The sequence below is a fragment of the Staurois parvus genome, unplaced genomic scaffold, assembly GCF_062004578.1.
Source record: "Staurois parvus isolate SC_StPar_1 unplaced genomic scaffold, SC_StPar_1.0 ptg001217l, whole genome shotgun sequence".
Taxonomy (NCBI): domain Eukaryota; kingdom Metazoa; phylum Chordata; class Amphibia; order Anura; family Ranidae; genus Staurois; species Staurois parvus.
Genome location: NW_028319013.1, coordinates 307,197 through 323,356, shown reverse-complemented (window position 1 = coordinate 323,356; position 16,160 = coordinate 307,197). Strand labels below are relative to the sequence as shown.

At 44.4% G+C, this 16,160-nt stretch overlaps 1 protein-coding gene across 1 annotated transcript in view; it reads left to right on the top strand.

The window, feature by feature from the left end:
* Positions 1-6,574: 6,574 nt before the first annotated feature.
* Positions 6,575-16,160, top strand: part of SLC6A5 (solute carrier family 6 member 5) — a 109,561-nt gene continuing 99,975 nt past the window's right edge. Inside the window, exon 1 of the mRNA XM_089660229.1 lies at positions 6,575-6,872. Coding sequence (XP_089516355.1) covers positions 6,767-6,872 — 106 coding nt within the window. The 5' untranslated portion in view covers positions 6,575-6,766. The remainder of the gene's footprint in view (positions 6,873-16,160) is intronic.

The window sequence follows — 16,160 nt, the reverse complement described above, 5'->3', positions numbered from 1 at the left end:
ATACTGCATTGTATTATTAGACCATTTACACCAATATACAATAATTATAGGACATTATATTGCACTGTCTTACATACAATGAGACCATATACTGCATTGTATTATTAGACCATTTACACCAATATACAATAATTATAGGACATTATATTGCACTGTCTCACATGGTTACATACACCCCAACAAACTACTTCAGCAATCACAATTGCACATGTTGGTACTTCCTCGTGACATTGAGCACCTTTCAGCACTTCTGCTTTCTATATACATGTGAAGACATAAATAACAAACACAAATACATGAATACAAATAAATACACAAACGAATACATACAGAAATATATAACAAAACACAAGAAATAATGATAAAAAAAATACAGACAAAGGACTACCGAATATTGGACTCCGGAGCTGGGTGACGGCGGAACACGAAGCCCCGGAACGCCATCTCACTACAGCAGTTTGCAGAACATTTTGCACACAGAATCTTCGGAATATTGCGGCGGATGGTTTTGCTCGGATCGGTTTGGTGTCGTTGCTTTGGTGTCGTTGTCGGCCAGCATGCTGTTCTGCGTCGGACACTTATTGATTGCACGGGCTCTATGTATTGTCGTACTACCAGACAATTATATATATATACAGAGGACGTCACATTCAATTTGTATTTAAAATTGTGTTTTATTGCTCCGGTAATTGCACAGAAAAGTTGTATTTTCACCCCCCCCCCCAGGCTTTATCTATAGACACCCCGATAAATGTGATGACGGAGTATGATTATGAAGGAAGGGATTGCTGAGCCACCCCCCCCCCCCAATCTGTCCCAGAGAACTCAGCAAACTGGAGTTTGATTGACAGCTGTCACCTGCAGCGTTCCTCTAAATCCTCCTGACACCCACACATCTCTGCTGCGTGCTGTGCCCGCTCGGGAGAACCACAAGTCCCAGCAAACACTAGTCTATGAACAGAAATATGTCATTCACACTTATCACCCATGACAAATAATGACATGTTTATCCAGGAACTTGTACTGCAGACAGGGCCGGGACAAGGGGTGGGCAGGAGGGGCAGCTGCCCTGGGCACTGTGGTATCATGTGAGGTTGGGGGGGGGGGGGGGATTTGTTTTGGAAGGGAGAATTTGGAGAAAGAAAGAGAGAAAAAAAATTGGGGGAGGTCAAAGAGTTGTGCTGGGAGAGGGGATCATACCTGGAGGGGAGGAGGGGGGATTTATGTTTAGGGGCTAAGCATTTAGATTAGTGCTCGATTTTTTTTTTTTTGGGTGGGGGGAATTTTTGCTGACACACAATGCTCACACATCTTGAGATTGTGGGGGGGGGGGGGGGGGGGGGTGCGCAATTTGGCATGTTCGCCCTGGGCTCTAGATGACCTTGTCCCAGGGATGACTGCAGACACATACAGATTGCAGTGGTGGGAATAAAAGGCGTTTATTTCTATAATCCAGGATATTTAAAAAAAAAATAAAATTCACCCTCTGGAACTTTTGTAAATAAAGACGGAGCAAATGTCTACAATAATCATACACTATTAAATACATTGGGGAAATGACACCCCTTCCAAGGAATATATCAATGGATTAATACAAGATATATATATATATATTAGAATAGACATTGTGTGTTGGTGTGAATGCAGAGTTCTCCATGAAGGCACAGCCATTGTCACCGACACGACAATCCTGCTGGAAATATTATTATTATTATTATTATTATACAGTATTTATAAAGCGCCAATAGTTGGCTCAGCGCTGTACATTACAAAGGGGGACAGAACATGTGACAGAACAATACCAATACAATGCAAAACATGAGGGGATCGAGGGCCCTGCTCCTTGGAGCTTACAATCTAGGAATATTATAGTTTGAAGGAATTGTTGTGCTGATAAAACACAATCATGATAGAGCATGGGATTATATAGAGACTGTAGATAGATAGACAGATAGATAGATAGATAGATAGATAGATAGATAGATAGATAGATAATAGATAGATAATAGATAGATAGATAATAGATAGATAGATAATAGATAGATAGATAGATAGATAGATAGATAGATAGATAGATAGATAGATAGATAGATAATAGATAATAGATAGATAGATAGATAATAGATAGATAGATAGATAGATAGATAGATAGATAGATAGATAGATAGATAATAGATAATAGATAGATAGATAGATAGATAGATAGATAGATAGATAGATAATAGATAATAGATAGATAGATAGATAGATAGATAGATAGATAGATAATAGATAATAGATAGATAGATAGATAGATAATAGATAGATAGATAGATAGATAGATAATAGATAGATAGATAGATAGATAATAGATAGATAGATAGATAATAGATAATAGATAGATAGATAGATAATAGATAGATAATAGATAATAGATAGATAGATAGATAATAGATAATAGATAGATAATAGATAATAGATAGATAGATAATAGATAATAGATAGATAGATAGATAGATAGATAGATAGATAGATAGATAGATAGATAGATGATAGCTAGATGAGAGAGAGAGAGAGAGAGAGAGAGAGGGGGGGGGGGGGCAGGAGAGACAGAAAGAGGGAAAGAGAGAAAGAAAGAAGAGGGGAGAGAGTGAGAGAAAGATAGGGAAAAAAGAAAATACAGAAAAGAGCAGGAGAGGGAAAGGGAGGGAGAGAGAGAGAGAGAGAGAGAGAGAGAGAGAGAGAGAGAGAGAGGCAGAGAGAGAGTTAGAAAGAAAAGAAGGAGAGAGAGAGAAAAAGAGGGAAAGAGAGGAAGAGAAAGAAGGGGCAGCAAGGGAAGGAAAGAGAAAGAAAGAAAGCAAGAGAGAGAGGGAAATTGAAGAGAGGGAGAAGGAGAGAAGAGGATGGAAAAAGAGAAAGGAGAAAGGAGAGAGAAAGAGAGAGAGGGAGAGAGGGAGAGACAGAGACAGAGAAGGTGAAAGAGAGGGGGAGTGAGAGAGAGAAGTAGGGAGAGAAAGAGAGAAAAGAAGAAAGGGGGGGTGGAGAGAGAGAGTGAGAGGGAAAGAAGGAAGTGAGGAGAGAAAGAAAGAGATGCAAAAATAGAGGAATGACAGACATAGAGAGAGGAGAGGGAAAGGGAGAGAGAAAGTGAAAGAGAGAGAAGGCGAGGGAGAGAGATAGAGAGATAGAGAGATAGAGAGATAGAGAGAGGGAGGGGGAGGGAGGGAGAGTAAGGGAGAGTGGGAAATAGAAGAGAGAGGGAGAAAGAGAGAGAGAGGGGCATAACCAGAGAAAGAGAGAAAGAGATGGAGAGAGAAGTAGAGAGAGAGAAGGATGGAGAAAGTCAGAGAGAAATAGGGAGAGAGAGAGAGAGGGTAAGAAAGAGAGTAGGAGGGATAGAGAAAGAAAAGGAGAGAGAAAAAGAGAGAAGGTGAAAGAGATGGAGAGAGAAAGATAGAGAGAAGGAGGGAGAGAGAGAGAGAAAGAAAGAAAGAAATAGAGCAAGTCAGAAAGGGAAATAGAAGAGAGGGGGAGAGAAAAAGAGAGAGATATAAGCAGAAAGAAAGAAGAGAAACAGGAGAGAGAGAGAAGGTAAAAAAGAGATAGGATAGAGAGCAAGGCAGAGAGGGAAATAGAAGAAAGAGTAGAAGAAACAGAGAAAGAGAGAGGGAGAGAAAAAGAGAGAGACATAAGGAGAAAGAAAGAAAGAAAGAAATAAAGAAAGAAAGAAAGAGAAAGAAGGAAGGAAAGAAGGAAGGAAGGAAGGAAGGAAGGAAAGGACATACAGTAACTGGATGCTGGATACAGATGTTTGATTTGTAGATAAGTGACACCAACTATTTAGACTCATTATTGATTTTGCCTTAATAAAGTGGTGTCAGCAGCACATATGGCTGCCTGAAGACAAGTGATAGACTGACAGACAGGCAGATGAGATAAGGGGAGGGGCATAGAGGAGAATCAGTTCAATAAAGCCATGTACTGTAGTTAGTAATTTCAAAACCCTGTACAACTCCCACAGCAATATGAAGGGCATTCTGCTCCTGAGGAGGATGGGCTCGTGTTTGGTCTGATCTTGGGTTTGGACTGAGCCCAGTAGAAAGTTGTCACTCACTTCCACTGCTGCCCAATCAACTGCAGCCAGGATATTCCCTCACCTGCACCTACACCACCACAAAGGGGAAGGATGCTTGTGAACTCAATGTCCTCTTATGACCACATAGTCATTTGAGGTCAATGGTATTGACCTAAGCTGACCTTGTGGCCAAGGACCAGCATCTCCACCTCTTTGGGTTTGATTAGCTGGGGGGGGGAGTCCTTATTGCAGTTGATTGGGCTGTAGGAAGTGAGAGCTTCTTGCTGGGATTAGTTTGATGGATCTGACTGTGTTGTATGAAAGCATTAATCCGGGGTCCTCCAATTTGCAATGTTCTTCAGAACTTGAGTAGGGAATAGAAAATGCCCTCAAGTTCACTGGCCTTTGAAAATAAAAAGGCTATGACTAAAGCTTAGTGCCGAAACGCGTAAGACATTTTTATCTGTACACTTTACTCGTTACAATAAAGTAAAAAATTTGGGAAGATGAGTTTCCGACTCTTTAAATCTCCATTTCTAAGTTGCACTTGTGTTGGGAGGACATACAGAGCTGGATCACCGATAGTCCTCCTCTGTGTGGAATATACCTGGGCGTAGCATCTCTTATTTTATGTTTTAGCCCCAATGAAGAGGATAATGTGCGGTTACTGAAATGCCTTGGCCTGCTTAAGTTCCTGAATAAAGCTTCATTTTGGACTTCAAATCTTTGTGTGGCACTCCAATGCCATTTCTACGTATCTGGTAGAAACTAAGCTGAGAAGAGGGCTTCCCGTAACACTCCTGTCTCTGGAGTTGGAGACCGGGTGTAGCGGAGCAAAGAGTGGCATAGGTGTAGTGGGTCCTGATGCAGCAGAAGACTAGAAGGCAGTTTGAGATCTGCTGTACTGCTTGAAATGCTTGGACCAGGGCCTGACCGGCTTGGCAAGGGGAAGAGTCTTAGTCAGGATGACCAGGGTCAGCAACAGCCAGCAGAAGAAGAGGCAACAATTCATAAGCAGGAGCAAAAGTCAAAGTCCAGGCCAAGGTCAACAACGGACAGAGATACCAAGACAGCAGGCAGAAGGTGTAGTCAGAGTACAAGCCAGGGTCATGGATCAATGGGTCACAGGAGCTGATGACCGCTCAGCAACTCTCCTCATTTATGATGTGCTTTAAAATATCACTTTTGGAACCAAAGCAGGTGCTAGATGTGAACACTCAGTCACGCTAATGCACACTCCTGTGTACACACCATTGAGGAGCCTTAACATATGTACATACCGTAGAGGAACCTGAACACGTGCACATACCGTAGAGGAACCTGAACACATGCACATACCGTAGAGGAACCTGAACACGTGCACATACCGTACAGGAACCTTAACATATGCACGTACCTTTGAGGCATCTTAGCACATGCACATAGCTCAGAGGCATCTTAGCACATGCATGCTCCTTAGAGGCACCTGATCACGTGCACACACCTTAGAGGCACCTGAGCACGTGCACGTACCTTAGAGGCACCTGAGCACGTGCACGTATCTTAGAGGCATCTTAGCATGTGCACGTACCTTAGAGTCATCTTAGCACGTGCACATACCTTAGAGGTACCTTAGCATGTGCGCGTACCTTAGAGGCATCTTAGCACGTGCACACACCTTAGAGGCATCTGAGCACGTGCACGTACCTTAGAGGCACCTGAGCATGTGCACGTATCTTAGAGGCATCTTAGCATGTGCACGTACCTTAGAGGCATCTTAGCACGTGCACATACCTTAGAGGTACCTTAGCATGTGCGCGTACCTTAGAGGCACTTTAGAACGTGCACACATTTTAGAGGCACCTTAGCATGTGCACGTAGCTTAGTGGCATCTTAGCACATGCACATACTTTAGAGGCATCTTAGCACGTGCATGTACCTTAGAGGTACCCTAGCATGTGCATGTACCTTAGAGGCATATTAGCACATGCACGCGCCCTAGAAGTACCTTAGCATGTACGCGTACCGTAGAGGTACCTTAGCATGTGCGCGTACCTTAGAGGCATATTAGCACATGCACGCACCCTAGAAGTACCTTAGCATGTGCGCGTACCTTAGAGGCATCTTAGCACGTGCACATACCTTAGAGGCAGCTAAGCACGTGCATGTACCTTAGAGGCATCTTAGCATGTGCACGCGCCTTAGAGGTACCTTAGCATGTGCACGCACATTAGAGGTATCTTAGCACATGCACATACCTTAGAGGCATCTTAGCACGTGCACACAACTTAGAGGCACTTTAGAATGTGCACAGGTTTTAGAGGCACCTTAGCATGTGCACGCACCTTAGAGGCATCTTAGCACCTGCACACACCTTCAAGGCACTTTAGCACGTGCATGCACCTTAGAGGAACCATAGCATATGCACCAATACAAGCCTTAGATGCACCATAGCATGTGCACCAACATACATGGATGTACTCATATGGAGTGGGCCATGAGCTGTAATGTGGACACCTGCATGTCTCCAGGCATATCTGTGAACTTAACCTTCCTGGCCATGGAATTGTTGTTTGAACACAAACTCACACTACTGCACAAAATGTAAAACTGTCACATAAAATAGGTACACCTGTCTTTAACGTAAGCTCTCAATAAAAATCTTGAATGTAATATCAGCGCATTAATGCTTTGTTTGTCTTCTCAGGTGCTTTCCTCATCCCCTACCTGACCATGTTGGCACTGGCGGGGATCCCCATCTTCTTACTGGAAGTGTCTCTGGGGCAGTTTGCCAGTCAGGGGCCTATCTCCGTGTGGAAAGCCATCCCGGCCCTTCAAGGTAACTCTCTCTCCTCACTGCTCAGTATGGATAATCTGATATCGGTTTCCTTGGGCTCCCATTCAAAACTTTTGAAACTCTGGGGACTGCTGTAGATATTTAGCAAGCTTAGAAATCCAGCACTCTTGACAGTTCCACAATCAGAATTGTATTCCTTCGTAGCAAATACAAGATAAATATCAGTCAGTGGCTGATGCGTTTTGGCTAATGCTGGCCTCAGGACTAAAACGCGTCAGCCTCTGTAAAATCTGAGAGTGCCGGCTCTCTGTGCTTCTATTGTGTTGCAATCAGGCGACAGCATTGCTGTGTGCAGGTAGTTCTGAGAGCTGACTGCGGGATTTCCCTTCCTCAAAGAATGCTCTTTGATTCACATTATTGGTTGTTTTTTTTATGGGAGTTTTCCGGCTTTCTTCTTCTTGATTTCTGACTTTTATATCCTCCATATCACATACAGTGCACTGCAGACGTGTTCTGGTGTTGGATTATCGTGTAATTGTATTATCTCTCATGTGTTTATTCTGGATTGCACATATATGTAAAGTGTGTGTATAGCCAACATATTTTGTTTTTTATTCGAATATGGTATGGAATGAATAGGACTTCTGTCTGTTTTGTTTTTGCTGTCTGAATCCTGTCTGGGAGATTTCCCGTCAAAGGAAGGGGTGCTCCCCCTTTAGACAGCTGTCATCGGAACACATTTCCCCATTGGAAGATTTCCCCTCTGGCAGAGAAGGGGGGTCAGAGGTATGAAGGGCAGAGTACAGGGGTGAGAGGTATGTAGGGCAGAGTACAGGGGTCAGAGGTATGTAGGGCAGAGTACAGGGGTCAGAGGTATGTAGGGCAGAGTACAGGGGTCAGAGGTATGTAGGGCAGAGTACAGAGGTCAGAGGTATGAAGGGCAGAGTACAGGGGTGAGAGGTATGTAGGGCAGAGTACAGGGGTCAGAGGTATGTAGGGCAGAGTACAGGGGTCAGAGGTATGAAGGGCAGAGTACAGGGGTGAGAGGTATGTAGGGCAGAGTACAGGGGTCAGAGGTATGTAGGGCAGAGTACAGGGGTCAGAGGTATGTAGGGCAGAGTACAGGGGTCAGAGCTATGTAAGGCAGAGTAGAGGGGTCAGAGGTATGTAGGGCAGAGTACAGGGGTCAGGGGTATGTAGGGCAGAGTACAGGGGTCAGAGGTATGTAGGGCAGAGTACAGGGGTCAGAGGTATGTAGGGCAGAGTACAGGGGTCAGAGGTATGTAGGGCAGAGTACAGGGGTCAGAGGTATGTAGGGCAGAGTACAGGGGTCAGAGGTATGAAGGGCAGAGTACAGGGGTCAGAGGTATGTAGGGCAGAGTACAGGGGTCAGAGGTATGTAGGGCAGAGTACAGGGGTCAGAGGTATGTAGGGCAGAGTACAGGGGTCAGAGCTATGTAAGGCAGAGTAGAGGGGTCAGAGGTATGTAGGGCAGAGTACAGGGGTCAGGGGTATGTAGGGCAGAGTACAGGGGTCAGAGGTATGTAGGGCAGAGTACAGGGGTCAGAGGTATGTAGGGCAGAGTACAGGGGTCAGAGCTATGTAAGGCAGAGTAGAGGGGTCAGAGGTATGTAGGGCAGAGTACAGGGGTCAGAGGTATGTAGGGCAGAGTACAGGGGTCAGAGGTATGTAGGGCAGAGTACAGGGGTCAGAGGTATGTAGGGCAGAGTACAGGGGTCAGAGGTATGTAGGGCAGAGTAGAGGGGTCAGAGGTATGTAGGGCAGAGTACAGGGGTCAGAGCTACAGTCATGGCCGAAATTGTTGGCACCCTTGATATTTCTCCAGGAAATCATGTATTTCTCACGAAACGTATTGCATTAACACATGTTTTGCTATACACATGTTTATTCCCTTTGTGTGTATTGGGACAAAACAAAAAAAGGGAGGAAAGAAAGCAAATTCGACATAATGTCACACAAACCTCCAAAAATGGGCTGGACAAAAGTATTGGCACCCTTTCACAACTGCGGATAAATAAGAATGTTACAAGCATGTGATGCTCCTGTAAACTCACCTGGGGCAAGTAACAGGTGTGGGCAATATAGAAATCACACCTGAAAGCAGATAAAAAGGAGAGACGTTCACTTAACCTTTGCATTGTGTGTCTGTCTGTGCCACACTAAGCATGGACAACAGAAAGAGGAGACGAGAACTGTCTGAGGACCTGAGAACCAAAATTGTGGCAAAATATCAACAATCTCAAGGTTACAAGTCCATCTCCAGAGAACTAGATTTGCCTTTGTCCACAGTGCGCAACATTATCAAGAAGTTTGCAACCCATGGCACTGTAGCTAATCTCCCTGGTCGTGGACGGATGAGGAAAATTGATGAAAGATTGCAACGCAGAATAGTCCGGATGGTGGATAAGCAGCCCCAAACATGTTCCAAAGACATTCAAGCTGTCCTGCAGGCTCAGGGAGCATCAGTGTCAGCGCGAACTATCCGTCGACATTTAAATGAAATGAAACGCTATGGCAGGAGACCCAGGAGGACCCCACTGCTGACACAGAGACATAAAAAAGCAAGACTACAGTTTGCCAAAATGTACTTGAGTAAGCCAAAAGCCTTCTGGGAAAACGTCTTGTGGACAGATGAGACCAAGATAGAGCTTTTCGGTAAAGCACATCATTCTACTGTTTACCGAAAACGGAATGAGGCCTACAAAGAACAAAACACAGTACCTACGGTAAAATATGGTGGAGGTTCAATGATGTTTTGGGGTTGTTTTGCTGCCTCTGGCACTGGGTGCCTTGACTGTGTGCAAGGCATCATGAAATCTGAGGATTACCAAAGGATTTTGGGTCGCACTGTAGGGCCCAGTGTCAGAAAGCTGGGTTTGCGTCCAAGATCCTGGGTCTTCCAGCAGGACAATGACCCCAAACATACGTCAAAAAGCACTCAGAAATGGATGGCAAAGAAGCGCTGGAGAGTTCTGAAGTGGCCAGCAATGAGCCCAGATCTAAATCCCATTGAACACCTGTGGAGAGATCTTAAAATTGCTGTTGGGAAAAGGTGTCCTTCCAATAAGAGAGACCTGGAGCTGTTTGCAAAGGAAGAGTGGTCCAAAATTCCGGGTGAGAGGTGTCAGAAGCTTATTGATGGTTATAGGAAGCGACTGATTTCAGTTATGTTTTCCAAAGGGTGTGCAACCAAATATTAAGTTAAGGGTGCCAATACTTTTGTCCAGCCCATTTTTGGGGTTTTGTGTGACATTATGTCATATTTGCTTTTCTGCCTCTGTTTTATATTTGTTCCAATACATACAAAGGGAATAAACATGTGTATAGCAAAACATGTGTTAATGCAATACCTTTTTTGTGTGAAATACTTGATTTTCAGGAAAAATATCAAGGGTGCCAACAATTTCGGCCATGACTGTATGTAAGGCAGAGTAGAGGGGTCAGAGGTATGTAGGGCAGAGTACAGGGGTCAGGGGTATGTAGGGCAGAGTACAGGGGTCAGAGGTATGTAGGGCAGAGTACAGGGGTCAGAGGTATGTAGGGCAGAGTACAGGGGTCAGAGGTATGTAGGGCAGAGTACAGGGGTCAGAGGTATGTAGGGCAGAGTACAGGGGTCAGAGGTATGAAGGGCAGAGTACAGGGGTCAGAGGTATGTAGGGCAGAGTACAGGGGTCAGAGGTATGTAGGGCAGAGTACAGGGGTCAGAGGTATGTAGGGCAGAGTACAGGGGTCAGAGCTATGTAAGGCAGAGTAGAGGGGTCAGAGGTATGTAGGGCAGAGTACAGGGGTCAGGGGTATGTAGGGCAGAGTACAGGGGTCAGAGGTATGTAGGGCAGAGTACAGGGGTCAGAGGTATGTAGGGCAGAGTACAGGGGTCAGAGCTATGTAAGGCAGAGTAGAGGGGTCAGAGGTATGTAGGGCAGAGTACAGGGGTCAGAGGTATGTAGGGCAGAGTACAGGGGTCAGAGGTATGTAGGGCAGAGTACAGGGGTCAGAGGTATGTAGGGCAGAGTACAGGGGTCAGAGGTATGTAGGGCAGAGTAGAGGGGTCAGAGGTATGTAGGGCAGAGTACAGGGGTCAGAGCTATGTAAGGCAGAGTAGAGGGGTCAGAGGTATGTAGGGCAGAGTACAGGGGTCAGGGGTATGTAGGGCAGAGTACAGGGGTCAGAGGTATGTAGGGCAGAGTACAGGGGTCAGAGGTATGTAGGGCAGAGTACAGGGGTCAGAGCTATGTAAGGCAGAGTAGAGGGGTCAGAGGTATGTAGGGCAGAGTACAGGGGTCAGGGGTATGTAGGGCAGAGTACAGGGGTCAGAGGTATGAAGGGCAGAGTACAGGGGTCAGAGGTATGTAGGGCAGAGTACCGGGGTCAGAGCTATGTAAGGCAGAGTAGAGGGGTCAGAGGTATGTAGGGCAGAGTACAGGGGTCAGGGGTATGTAGGGCAGAGTACAGGGGTCAGAGGTATGTAGGGCAGAGTACAGGGGTCAGAGGTATGTAGGGCAGAGTACAGGGGTCAGAGGTATGTAGGGCAGAGTAGAGGGGTCAGAGGTATGTAGGGCAGAGTACAGGGGTCAGAGGTATGTAGGGCAGAGTACAGGGGTCAGAGGTATGTATGGCAGAGTAGAGGGGTCAGTAATATGCAAGGCAGAGTATAGGCATAAGAAACTTTATGACAGAGTACATTGGTCAGTAGTATGTAGGGTAGTATACAGAGGTCAGTAGCATGTAGGGCAGTGTACAGAGGTCAGCATTGTGTAGGGCAGAGTGCAGGGGTCAGTAGTATGTTGCACATTGTAAAAGGGTCAGTAGTATGTAGGGCAGAGTACATGGGTCAGAAGTATGTAGGGCAAAGTACAGAGGTCAGTAGTATGTAGAGAAGAGTACAGGGGTCAGAATTATGTAGGGCAGGGTAGAGAGGTCATTAGTATGCAGGGCAGAGTACAGAGGTCAGTAGTGTGTAGGGCAGAGTACAGGGGTCAGTAGTATGTAGGAAATTGTAAAGGGGTCAGTAGTATGTAGGGCAGAGTACAGAGATCAGTAGTATATAGGGCAGAGTAGAGTGGTCAGAAGTGTGTAGGGCAGAGTACAGAGGTCAGCAGTATGTAGGGCGGAGTACAGAGGTCTAGGGGCGGACTGGCAACTCATTGGGCCCCCAGGCAATAGGGGATCATGGGGCCCCTGTGCCTTCACCCACACTCAAACCACACCCAAAACAGCCTATGAGAGGTACATGGGGCATCTCATGGGGCCCCCTACTGACCCTGGGCCCTCGGGCAGTGCCCGAGTGCTGCAATGGTCAGTCCGCCCCTGCAGAGGTCAGTAATATGTAGGGCAGAATGCAAGAGTTAGAAGTATGTAGGGCAGATTAGAGGGGTCAGTAATATGTAGGACAGAATACATGGGTCAGAAGTATGTAGAGCAGAGTACAGGGGTCAGTAATATGTAGGGCAGAATACAGGGGTCAGAAGTATGTAGGGCAGAGTTGAGCGGTCAGTAATATATAAGGCACAGTGTAGGCATATGTAGAATTTATGACAGAGTACAGGGGTCATTAGTATGTAGGACAGTGTTATTTTGTATGACAGAGTAGAAGGGTCAGTAGTATGTTAGCAGTACATATTAATGATCAGTTGTATGTAGGGCAGTCTACAGGGGGTCCGTGGTATGTGGGGCAGAGTACAGGGGTCCGTGGTATGTAGGGCAGAGTACAGGGGTCCGTTGTATGTAGGGCAGTGTACAGGGGTCTGTGGTATGTAGTGCAGTGTACAGGAGTCCGTGGTATGTAGGGCAGAGTATAAGAATCTGGTGTATGTAGGGCGGAGTACAGGGGTCCGTGGTATTTAGGGCAGAATACAGGGGTCCATGTCATGTAGGGCAGAGAACAGGGGTCCATGGTATGTAGAGCAGTGTACAGGGGTCTGTGGTATGTAGGGCAAAGTACAGGGGTCCATGGTATGTAGGGCGGAGTACAGGGGTCCGTGGTATGTAGGGCAGAGTACAGGGGTCCATGGTATGTAGGGCAGAGTACAGGGGTCCATGGTATGTAGGGAAGAGTACAGGGGTCCTAGGTATGTAGGGCAGAGTACAGGGGTCCGTGGTATATAGGGCAGAGTACAGGGGTCCGTGGTATGTAGGGCAGATTCCGGGGGTCTGTGGTATGTAGGGCAAGATACAGGGGCAGGTGACAGGTTCTCTTTATGGAGACATCGGGAGTCTATTAGACACCATTTGTCTGCCCTGCCCTCCACTGCCACTAATCATACACAGATTGTGCTTGGTTAGCTGCCTCCCTGGCTACAGTAGCCAGGAATGACAGCTTTGTGAATAAAGGGGAGAGAACAATGTTCTTGGACAACTTTCCAGACAGCTTGCTAACAACCGAATTAACCTGTCTAACAGTATGCGTTTATAACAGGGGTTTAGTTAGCACACAAATGTTGTAACCCCTTGAATCCCAGTATGTTTATAAACGTACCTTGGTAGATATATACTGTTTGTTGAAATGCATTTTTTTATATATTACAAAATATATAAAAAATATTTTTTTTAATATATTTTTTTTAACATATGACAATGTCATTTTAACATATATTTGTAAATGCATTCCAAATATGTAGATTAAATGTATTATTAAAGACATGCAGTATATTTGAAAATGTATTTTTAAAAATATTTTTCATATATTTTGTAATATATAAAAAATGCATTTCAACATACAGTATATATATATATATATATAAAAAAAAATTTTTTTTATTATATGTATATATATATATATTTTTTTTTAATTTATTGCATATGGCCAAAATTGTAGCATTTCAAATATATGTCAATATATTTGAGAAGAATATTTTTAAAATATATTTTCCTTCCATGTGTGATAGCTTCCCTAAATCCTTGCCTCAGTACTCCTCTCAAGAGCCCTCAGTCCGGATGCAAGCGATGGGTTGGTTCTTGGGAGGGGTTATGCAAATATCAAAATGCTTTAATGGTTGGGTGTCAGTCTGAAGGAGCCGGAGTTCCTCGGCGGGCTGTATTTGCATTCAGACCTCTCTAGGTAATGCCCATATGTGATTCTGAGGCCCCATGATTGAAAAAAACTAAAATTCAGTGAATGAAAGGGGAGGGGTCAGGGACAGTCAGGCTGGGGAGGATAGGGTTACTTTTTTTTTCCTACAGTTTTTCTTTCTATAGAAGATGTTTAACGTATTCGGGGCTTACGAGGGGCCAAATCTTAGGATCAAAGCAGGTCCAGGATAGTTGAAAGGAGCTATGGTAACCACCAGGAGCACAAAAAAGCACTAAAAACAACATTACTTTCACCTTGCCTGCTTGGAAAATTTTGCCAAAATTTTACCAAAATTTTTGCAGAAATGAGAACTCTCACCTTTACTGATCCCTAATCGTGACCCTCTCTCATCTTCGCAACCTCTATTATTTGTGTGCTAGATTGAATGTAATCTTTGCTGTGACCATTTGCAATCTCTTTAATAGGATTTTTCACGTTTAATTATTAGATGCTCATTGATCTCTGCTACTGGAGCGCTGGACTGCGATGCGTGATATTACATACAATATATAAGGATACAATACTCATGCGCTGCCACAAATAAACGATGAGCTGCTGCAAGCACCTAAATGTGTTCCCACATCAATAAAACTCCCAAACAACAGTGCTGCGCTGCCCTCTAGTGACTCAAAAAATACACTAATAATAAATAAACACCCTCCTGAGCATCAAACCCAATGTGTCATAGAATAAATCTGTGAAACAAATAATTTGTGTTATTTGTTTCACAGATTTATTCTATTACACACAATGCTGTGAAAAAGTATTTGCCCCCTTCGTGATTTTTTTCATGTTTTTTTGCATATTTGGTACACTTGACATGGAACTGCACTGCGTCTGAGCACCACAAACCAAAAATGACATTTAATTCAATGTTAATATTCAAAGCAAACTCCCCCATCCATCCATGTCTCCATGCTTTTTTTTGCAGAGAAATTATTTTGAAAAACGCCCCTCCCCCCCATTGCATTTCTAGCAGTGGCCATTTTGAATAAGGGCAGATGATTCATGTAGCATTTACTTCCTGGTATCCATCTGCCCTTAGCTCCGGCATTGATTGAACTGAGAACTCTCCCTCCCCTCCTGAAGACTCCTGGGATGCACGGGCGGACTGAAGATTTGGGCACTGCCCGAGGGGCCCAGGGTCAGTAGGGGGCCCCATGAGTTTCCCCTAGTACCTTTCATAGGCTTTTTTGGTTGTGGTTTGAGTGTGGCTGAGGACACAGGGGCCCCATTATCCCTTATTGCCCAGGGGCCCCATGAGTTGTCAGTCCGCCCCTGGTGGGATGTATGACATCATTTGCCTAGGCATGAAACCAGGAAGTAACTGAAGAAATGTAAAAAAAGACGTTTAAAACGAGTAAATATGATATAATTTGCTATCCATTTACTAATGCTAGCAGCTAAAGGATTAAAAATGGTGTTAATTGAGAGATTGAAATTCCATTTTAAATGATTCAGATCATCAGACAAATTTTTAATATCACACAAAGATATCCCGACTTAATACAAAATGCAGTTTTTAAATGATGATTTCATTTATTAAGGGAAAAAAGCTGTCCAAACCTGCCTGGCCCTGTGTGGAAAAAAGCTGGCCGAATCTGCCTGCCCCTATGTGAAAATTTAATTGCCTCCCCCCCTGCTCAATCATGAATGAACTGTGATTAACCACATTTTTGGAAAGCTGAGTTAAATTTCACTTGCCCGATTACTGCCAGACCTGTTGAATCAAGAAATCACTTAAATAGAAACTGACAAAGTGAAGCACATTAAATGATCTCAAAAAGCAAAACTTCAATGAATTTCAAGAACAGATGAGAAACAAAGTAATTGACATGTATCAGTCTGGAAAGGCTTCCAAAAATATTTCTAAGGCTGGCCAAACATTACACAATTTTCTTGAGAATTTTGCTTTAGATTTACCAAAAAACATATAATAGGAGGTCAAACCTTAACAACACTTTCAATGGTATCCAATTAGGATGGCCCTTGCGCTACATATTTGAAGGTAAATCTAAAGGAAATTGGGCAGAAATTGGACAGAAAATTGTATAGTGTATGGCCAGCCTTAGGCTTTGGGACTCCAGTGAACTATGGTGAGAGCCATTATCCACGAATGGAGAAAACTTGGAACAGTGGTGAACCTCCCCAGGAGTGGCCGGCCTACTAAGATTAGAACGACGATTCATTCAGGAGGTCATGTAAGAACCCAGAAAAACATCTAAAGAACTGCAGGCCTC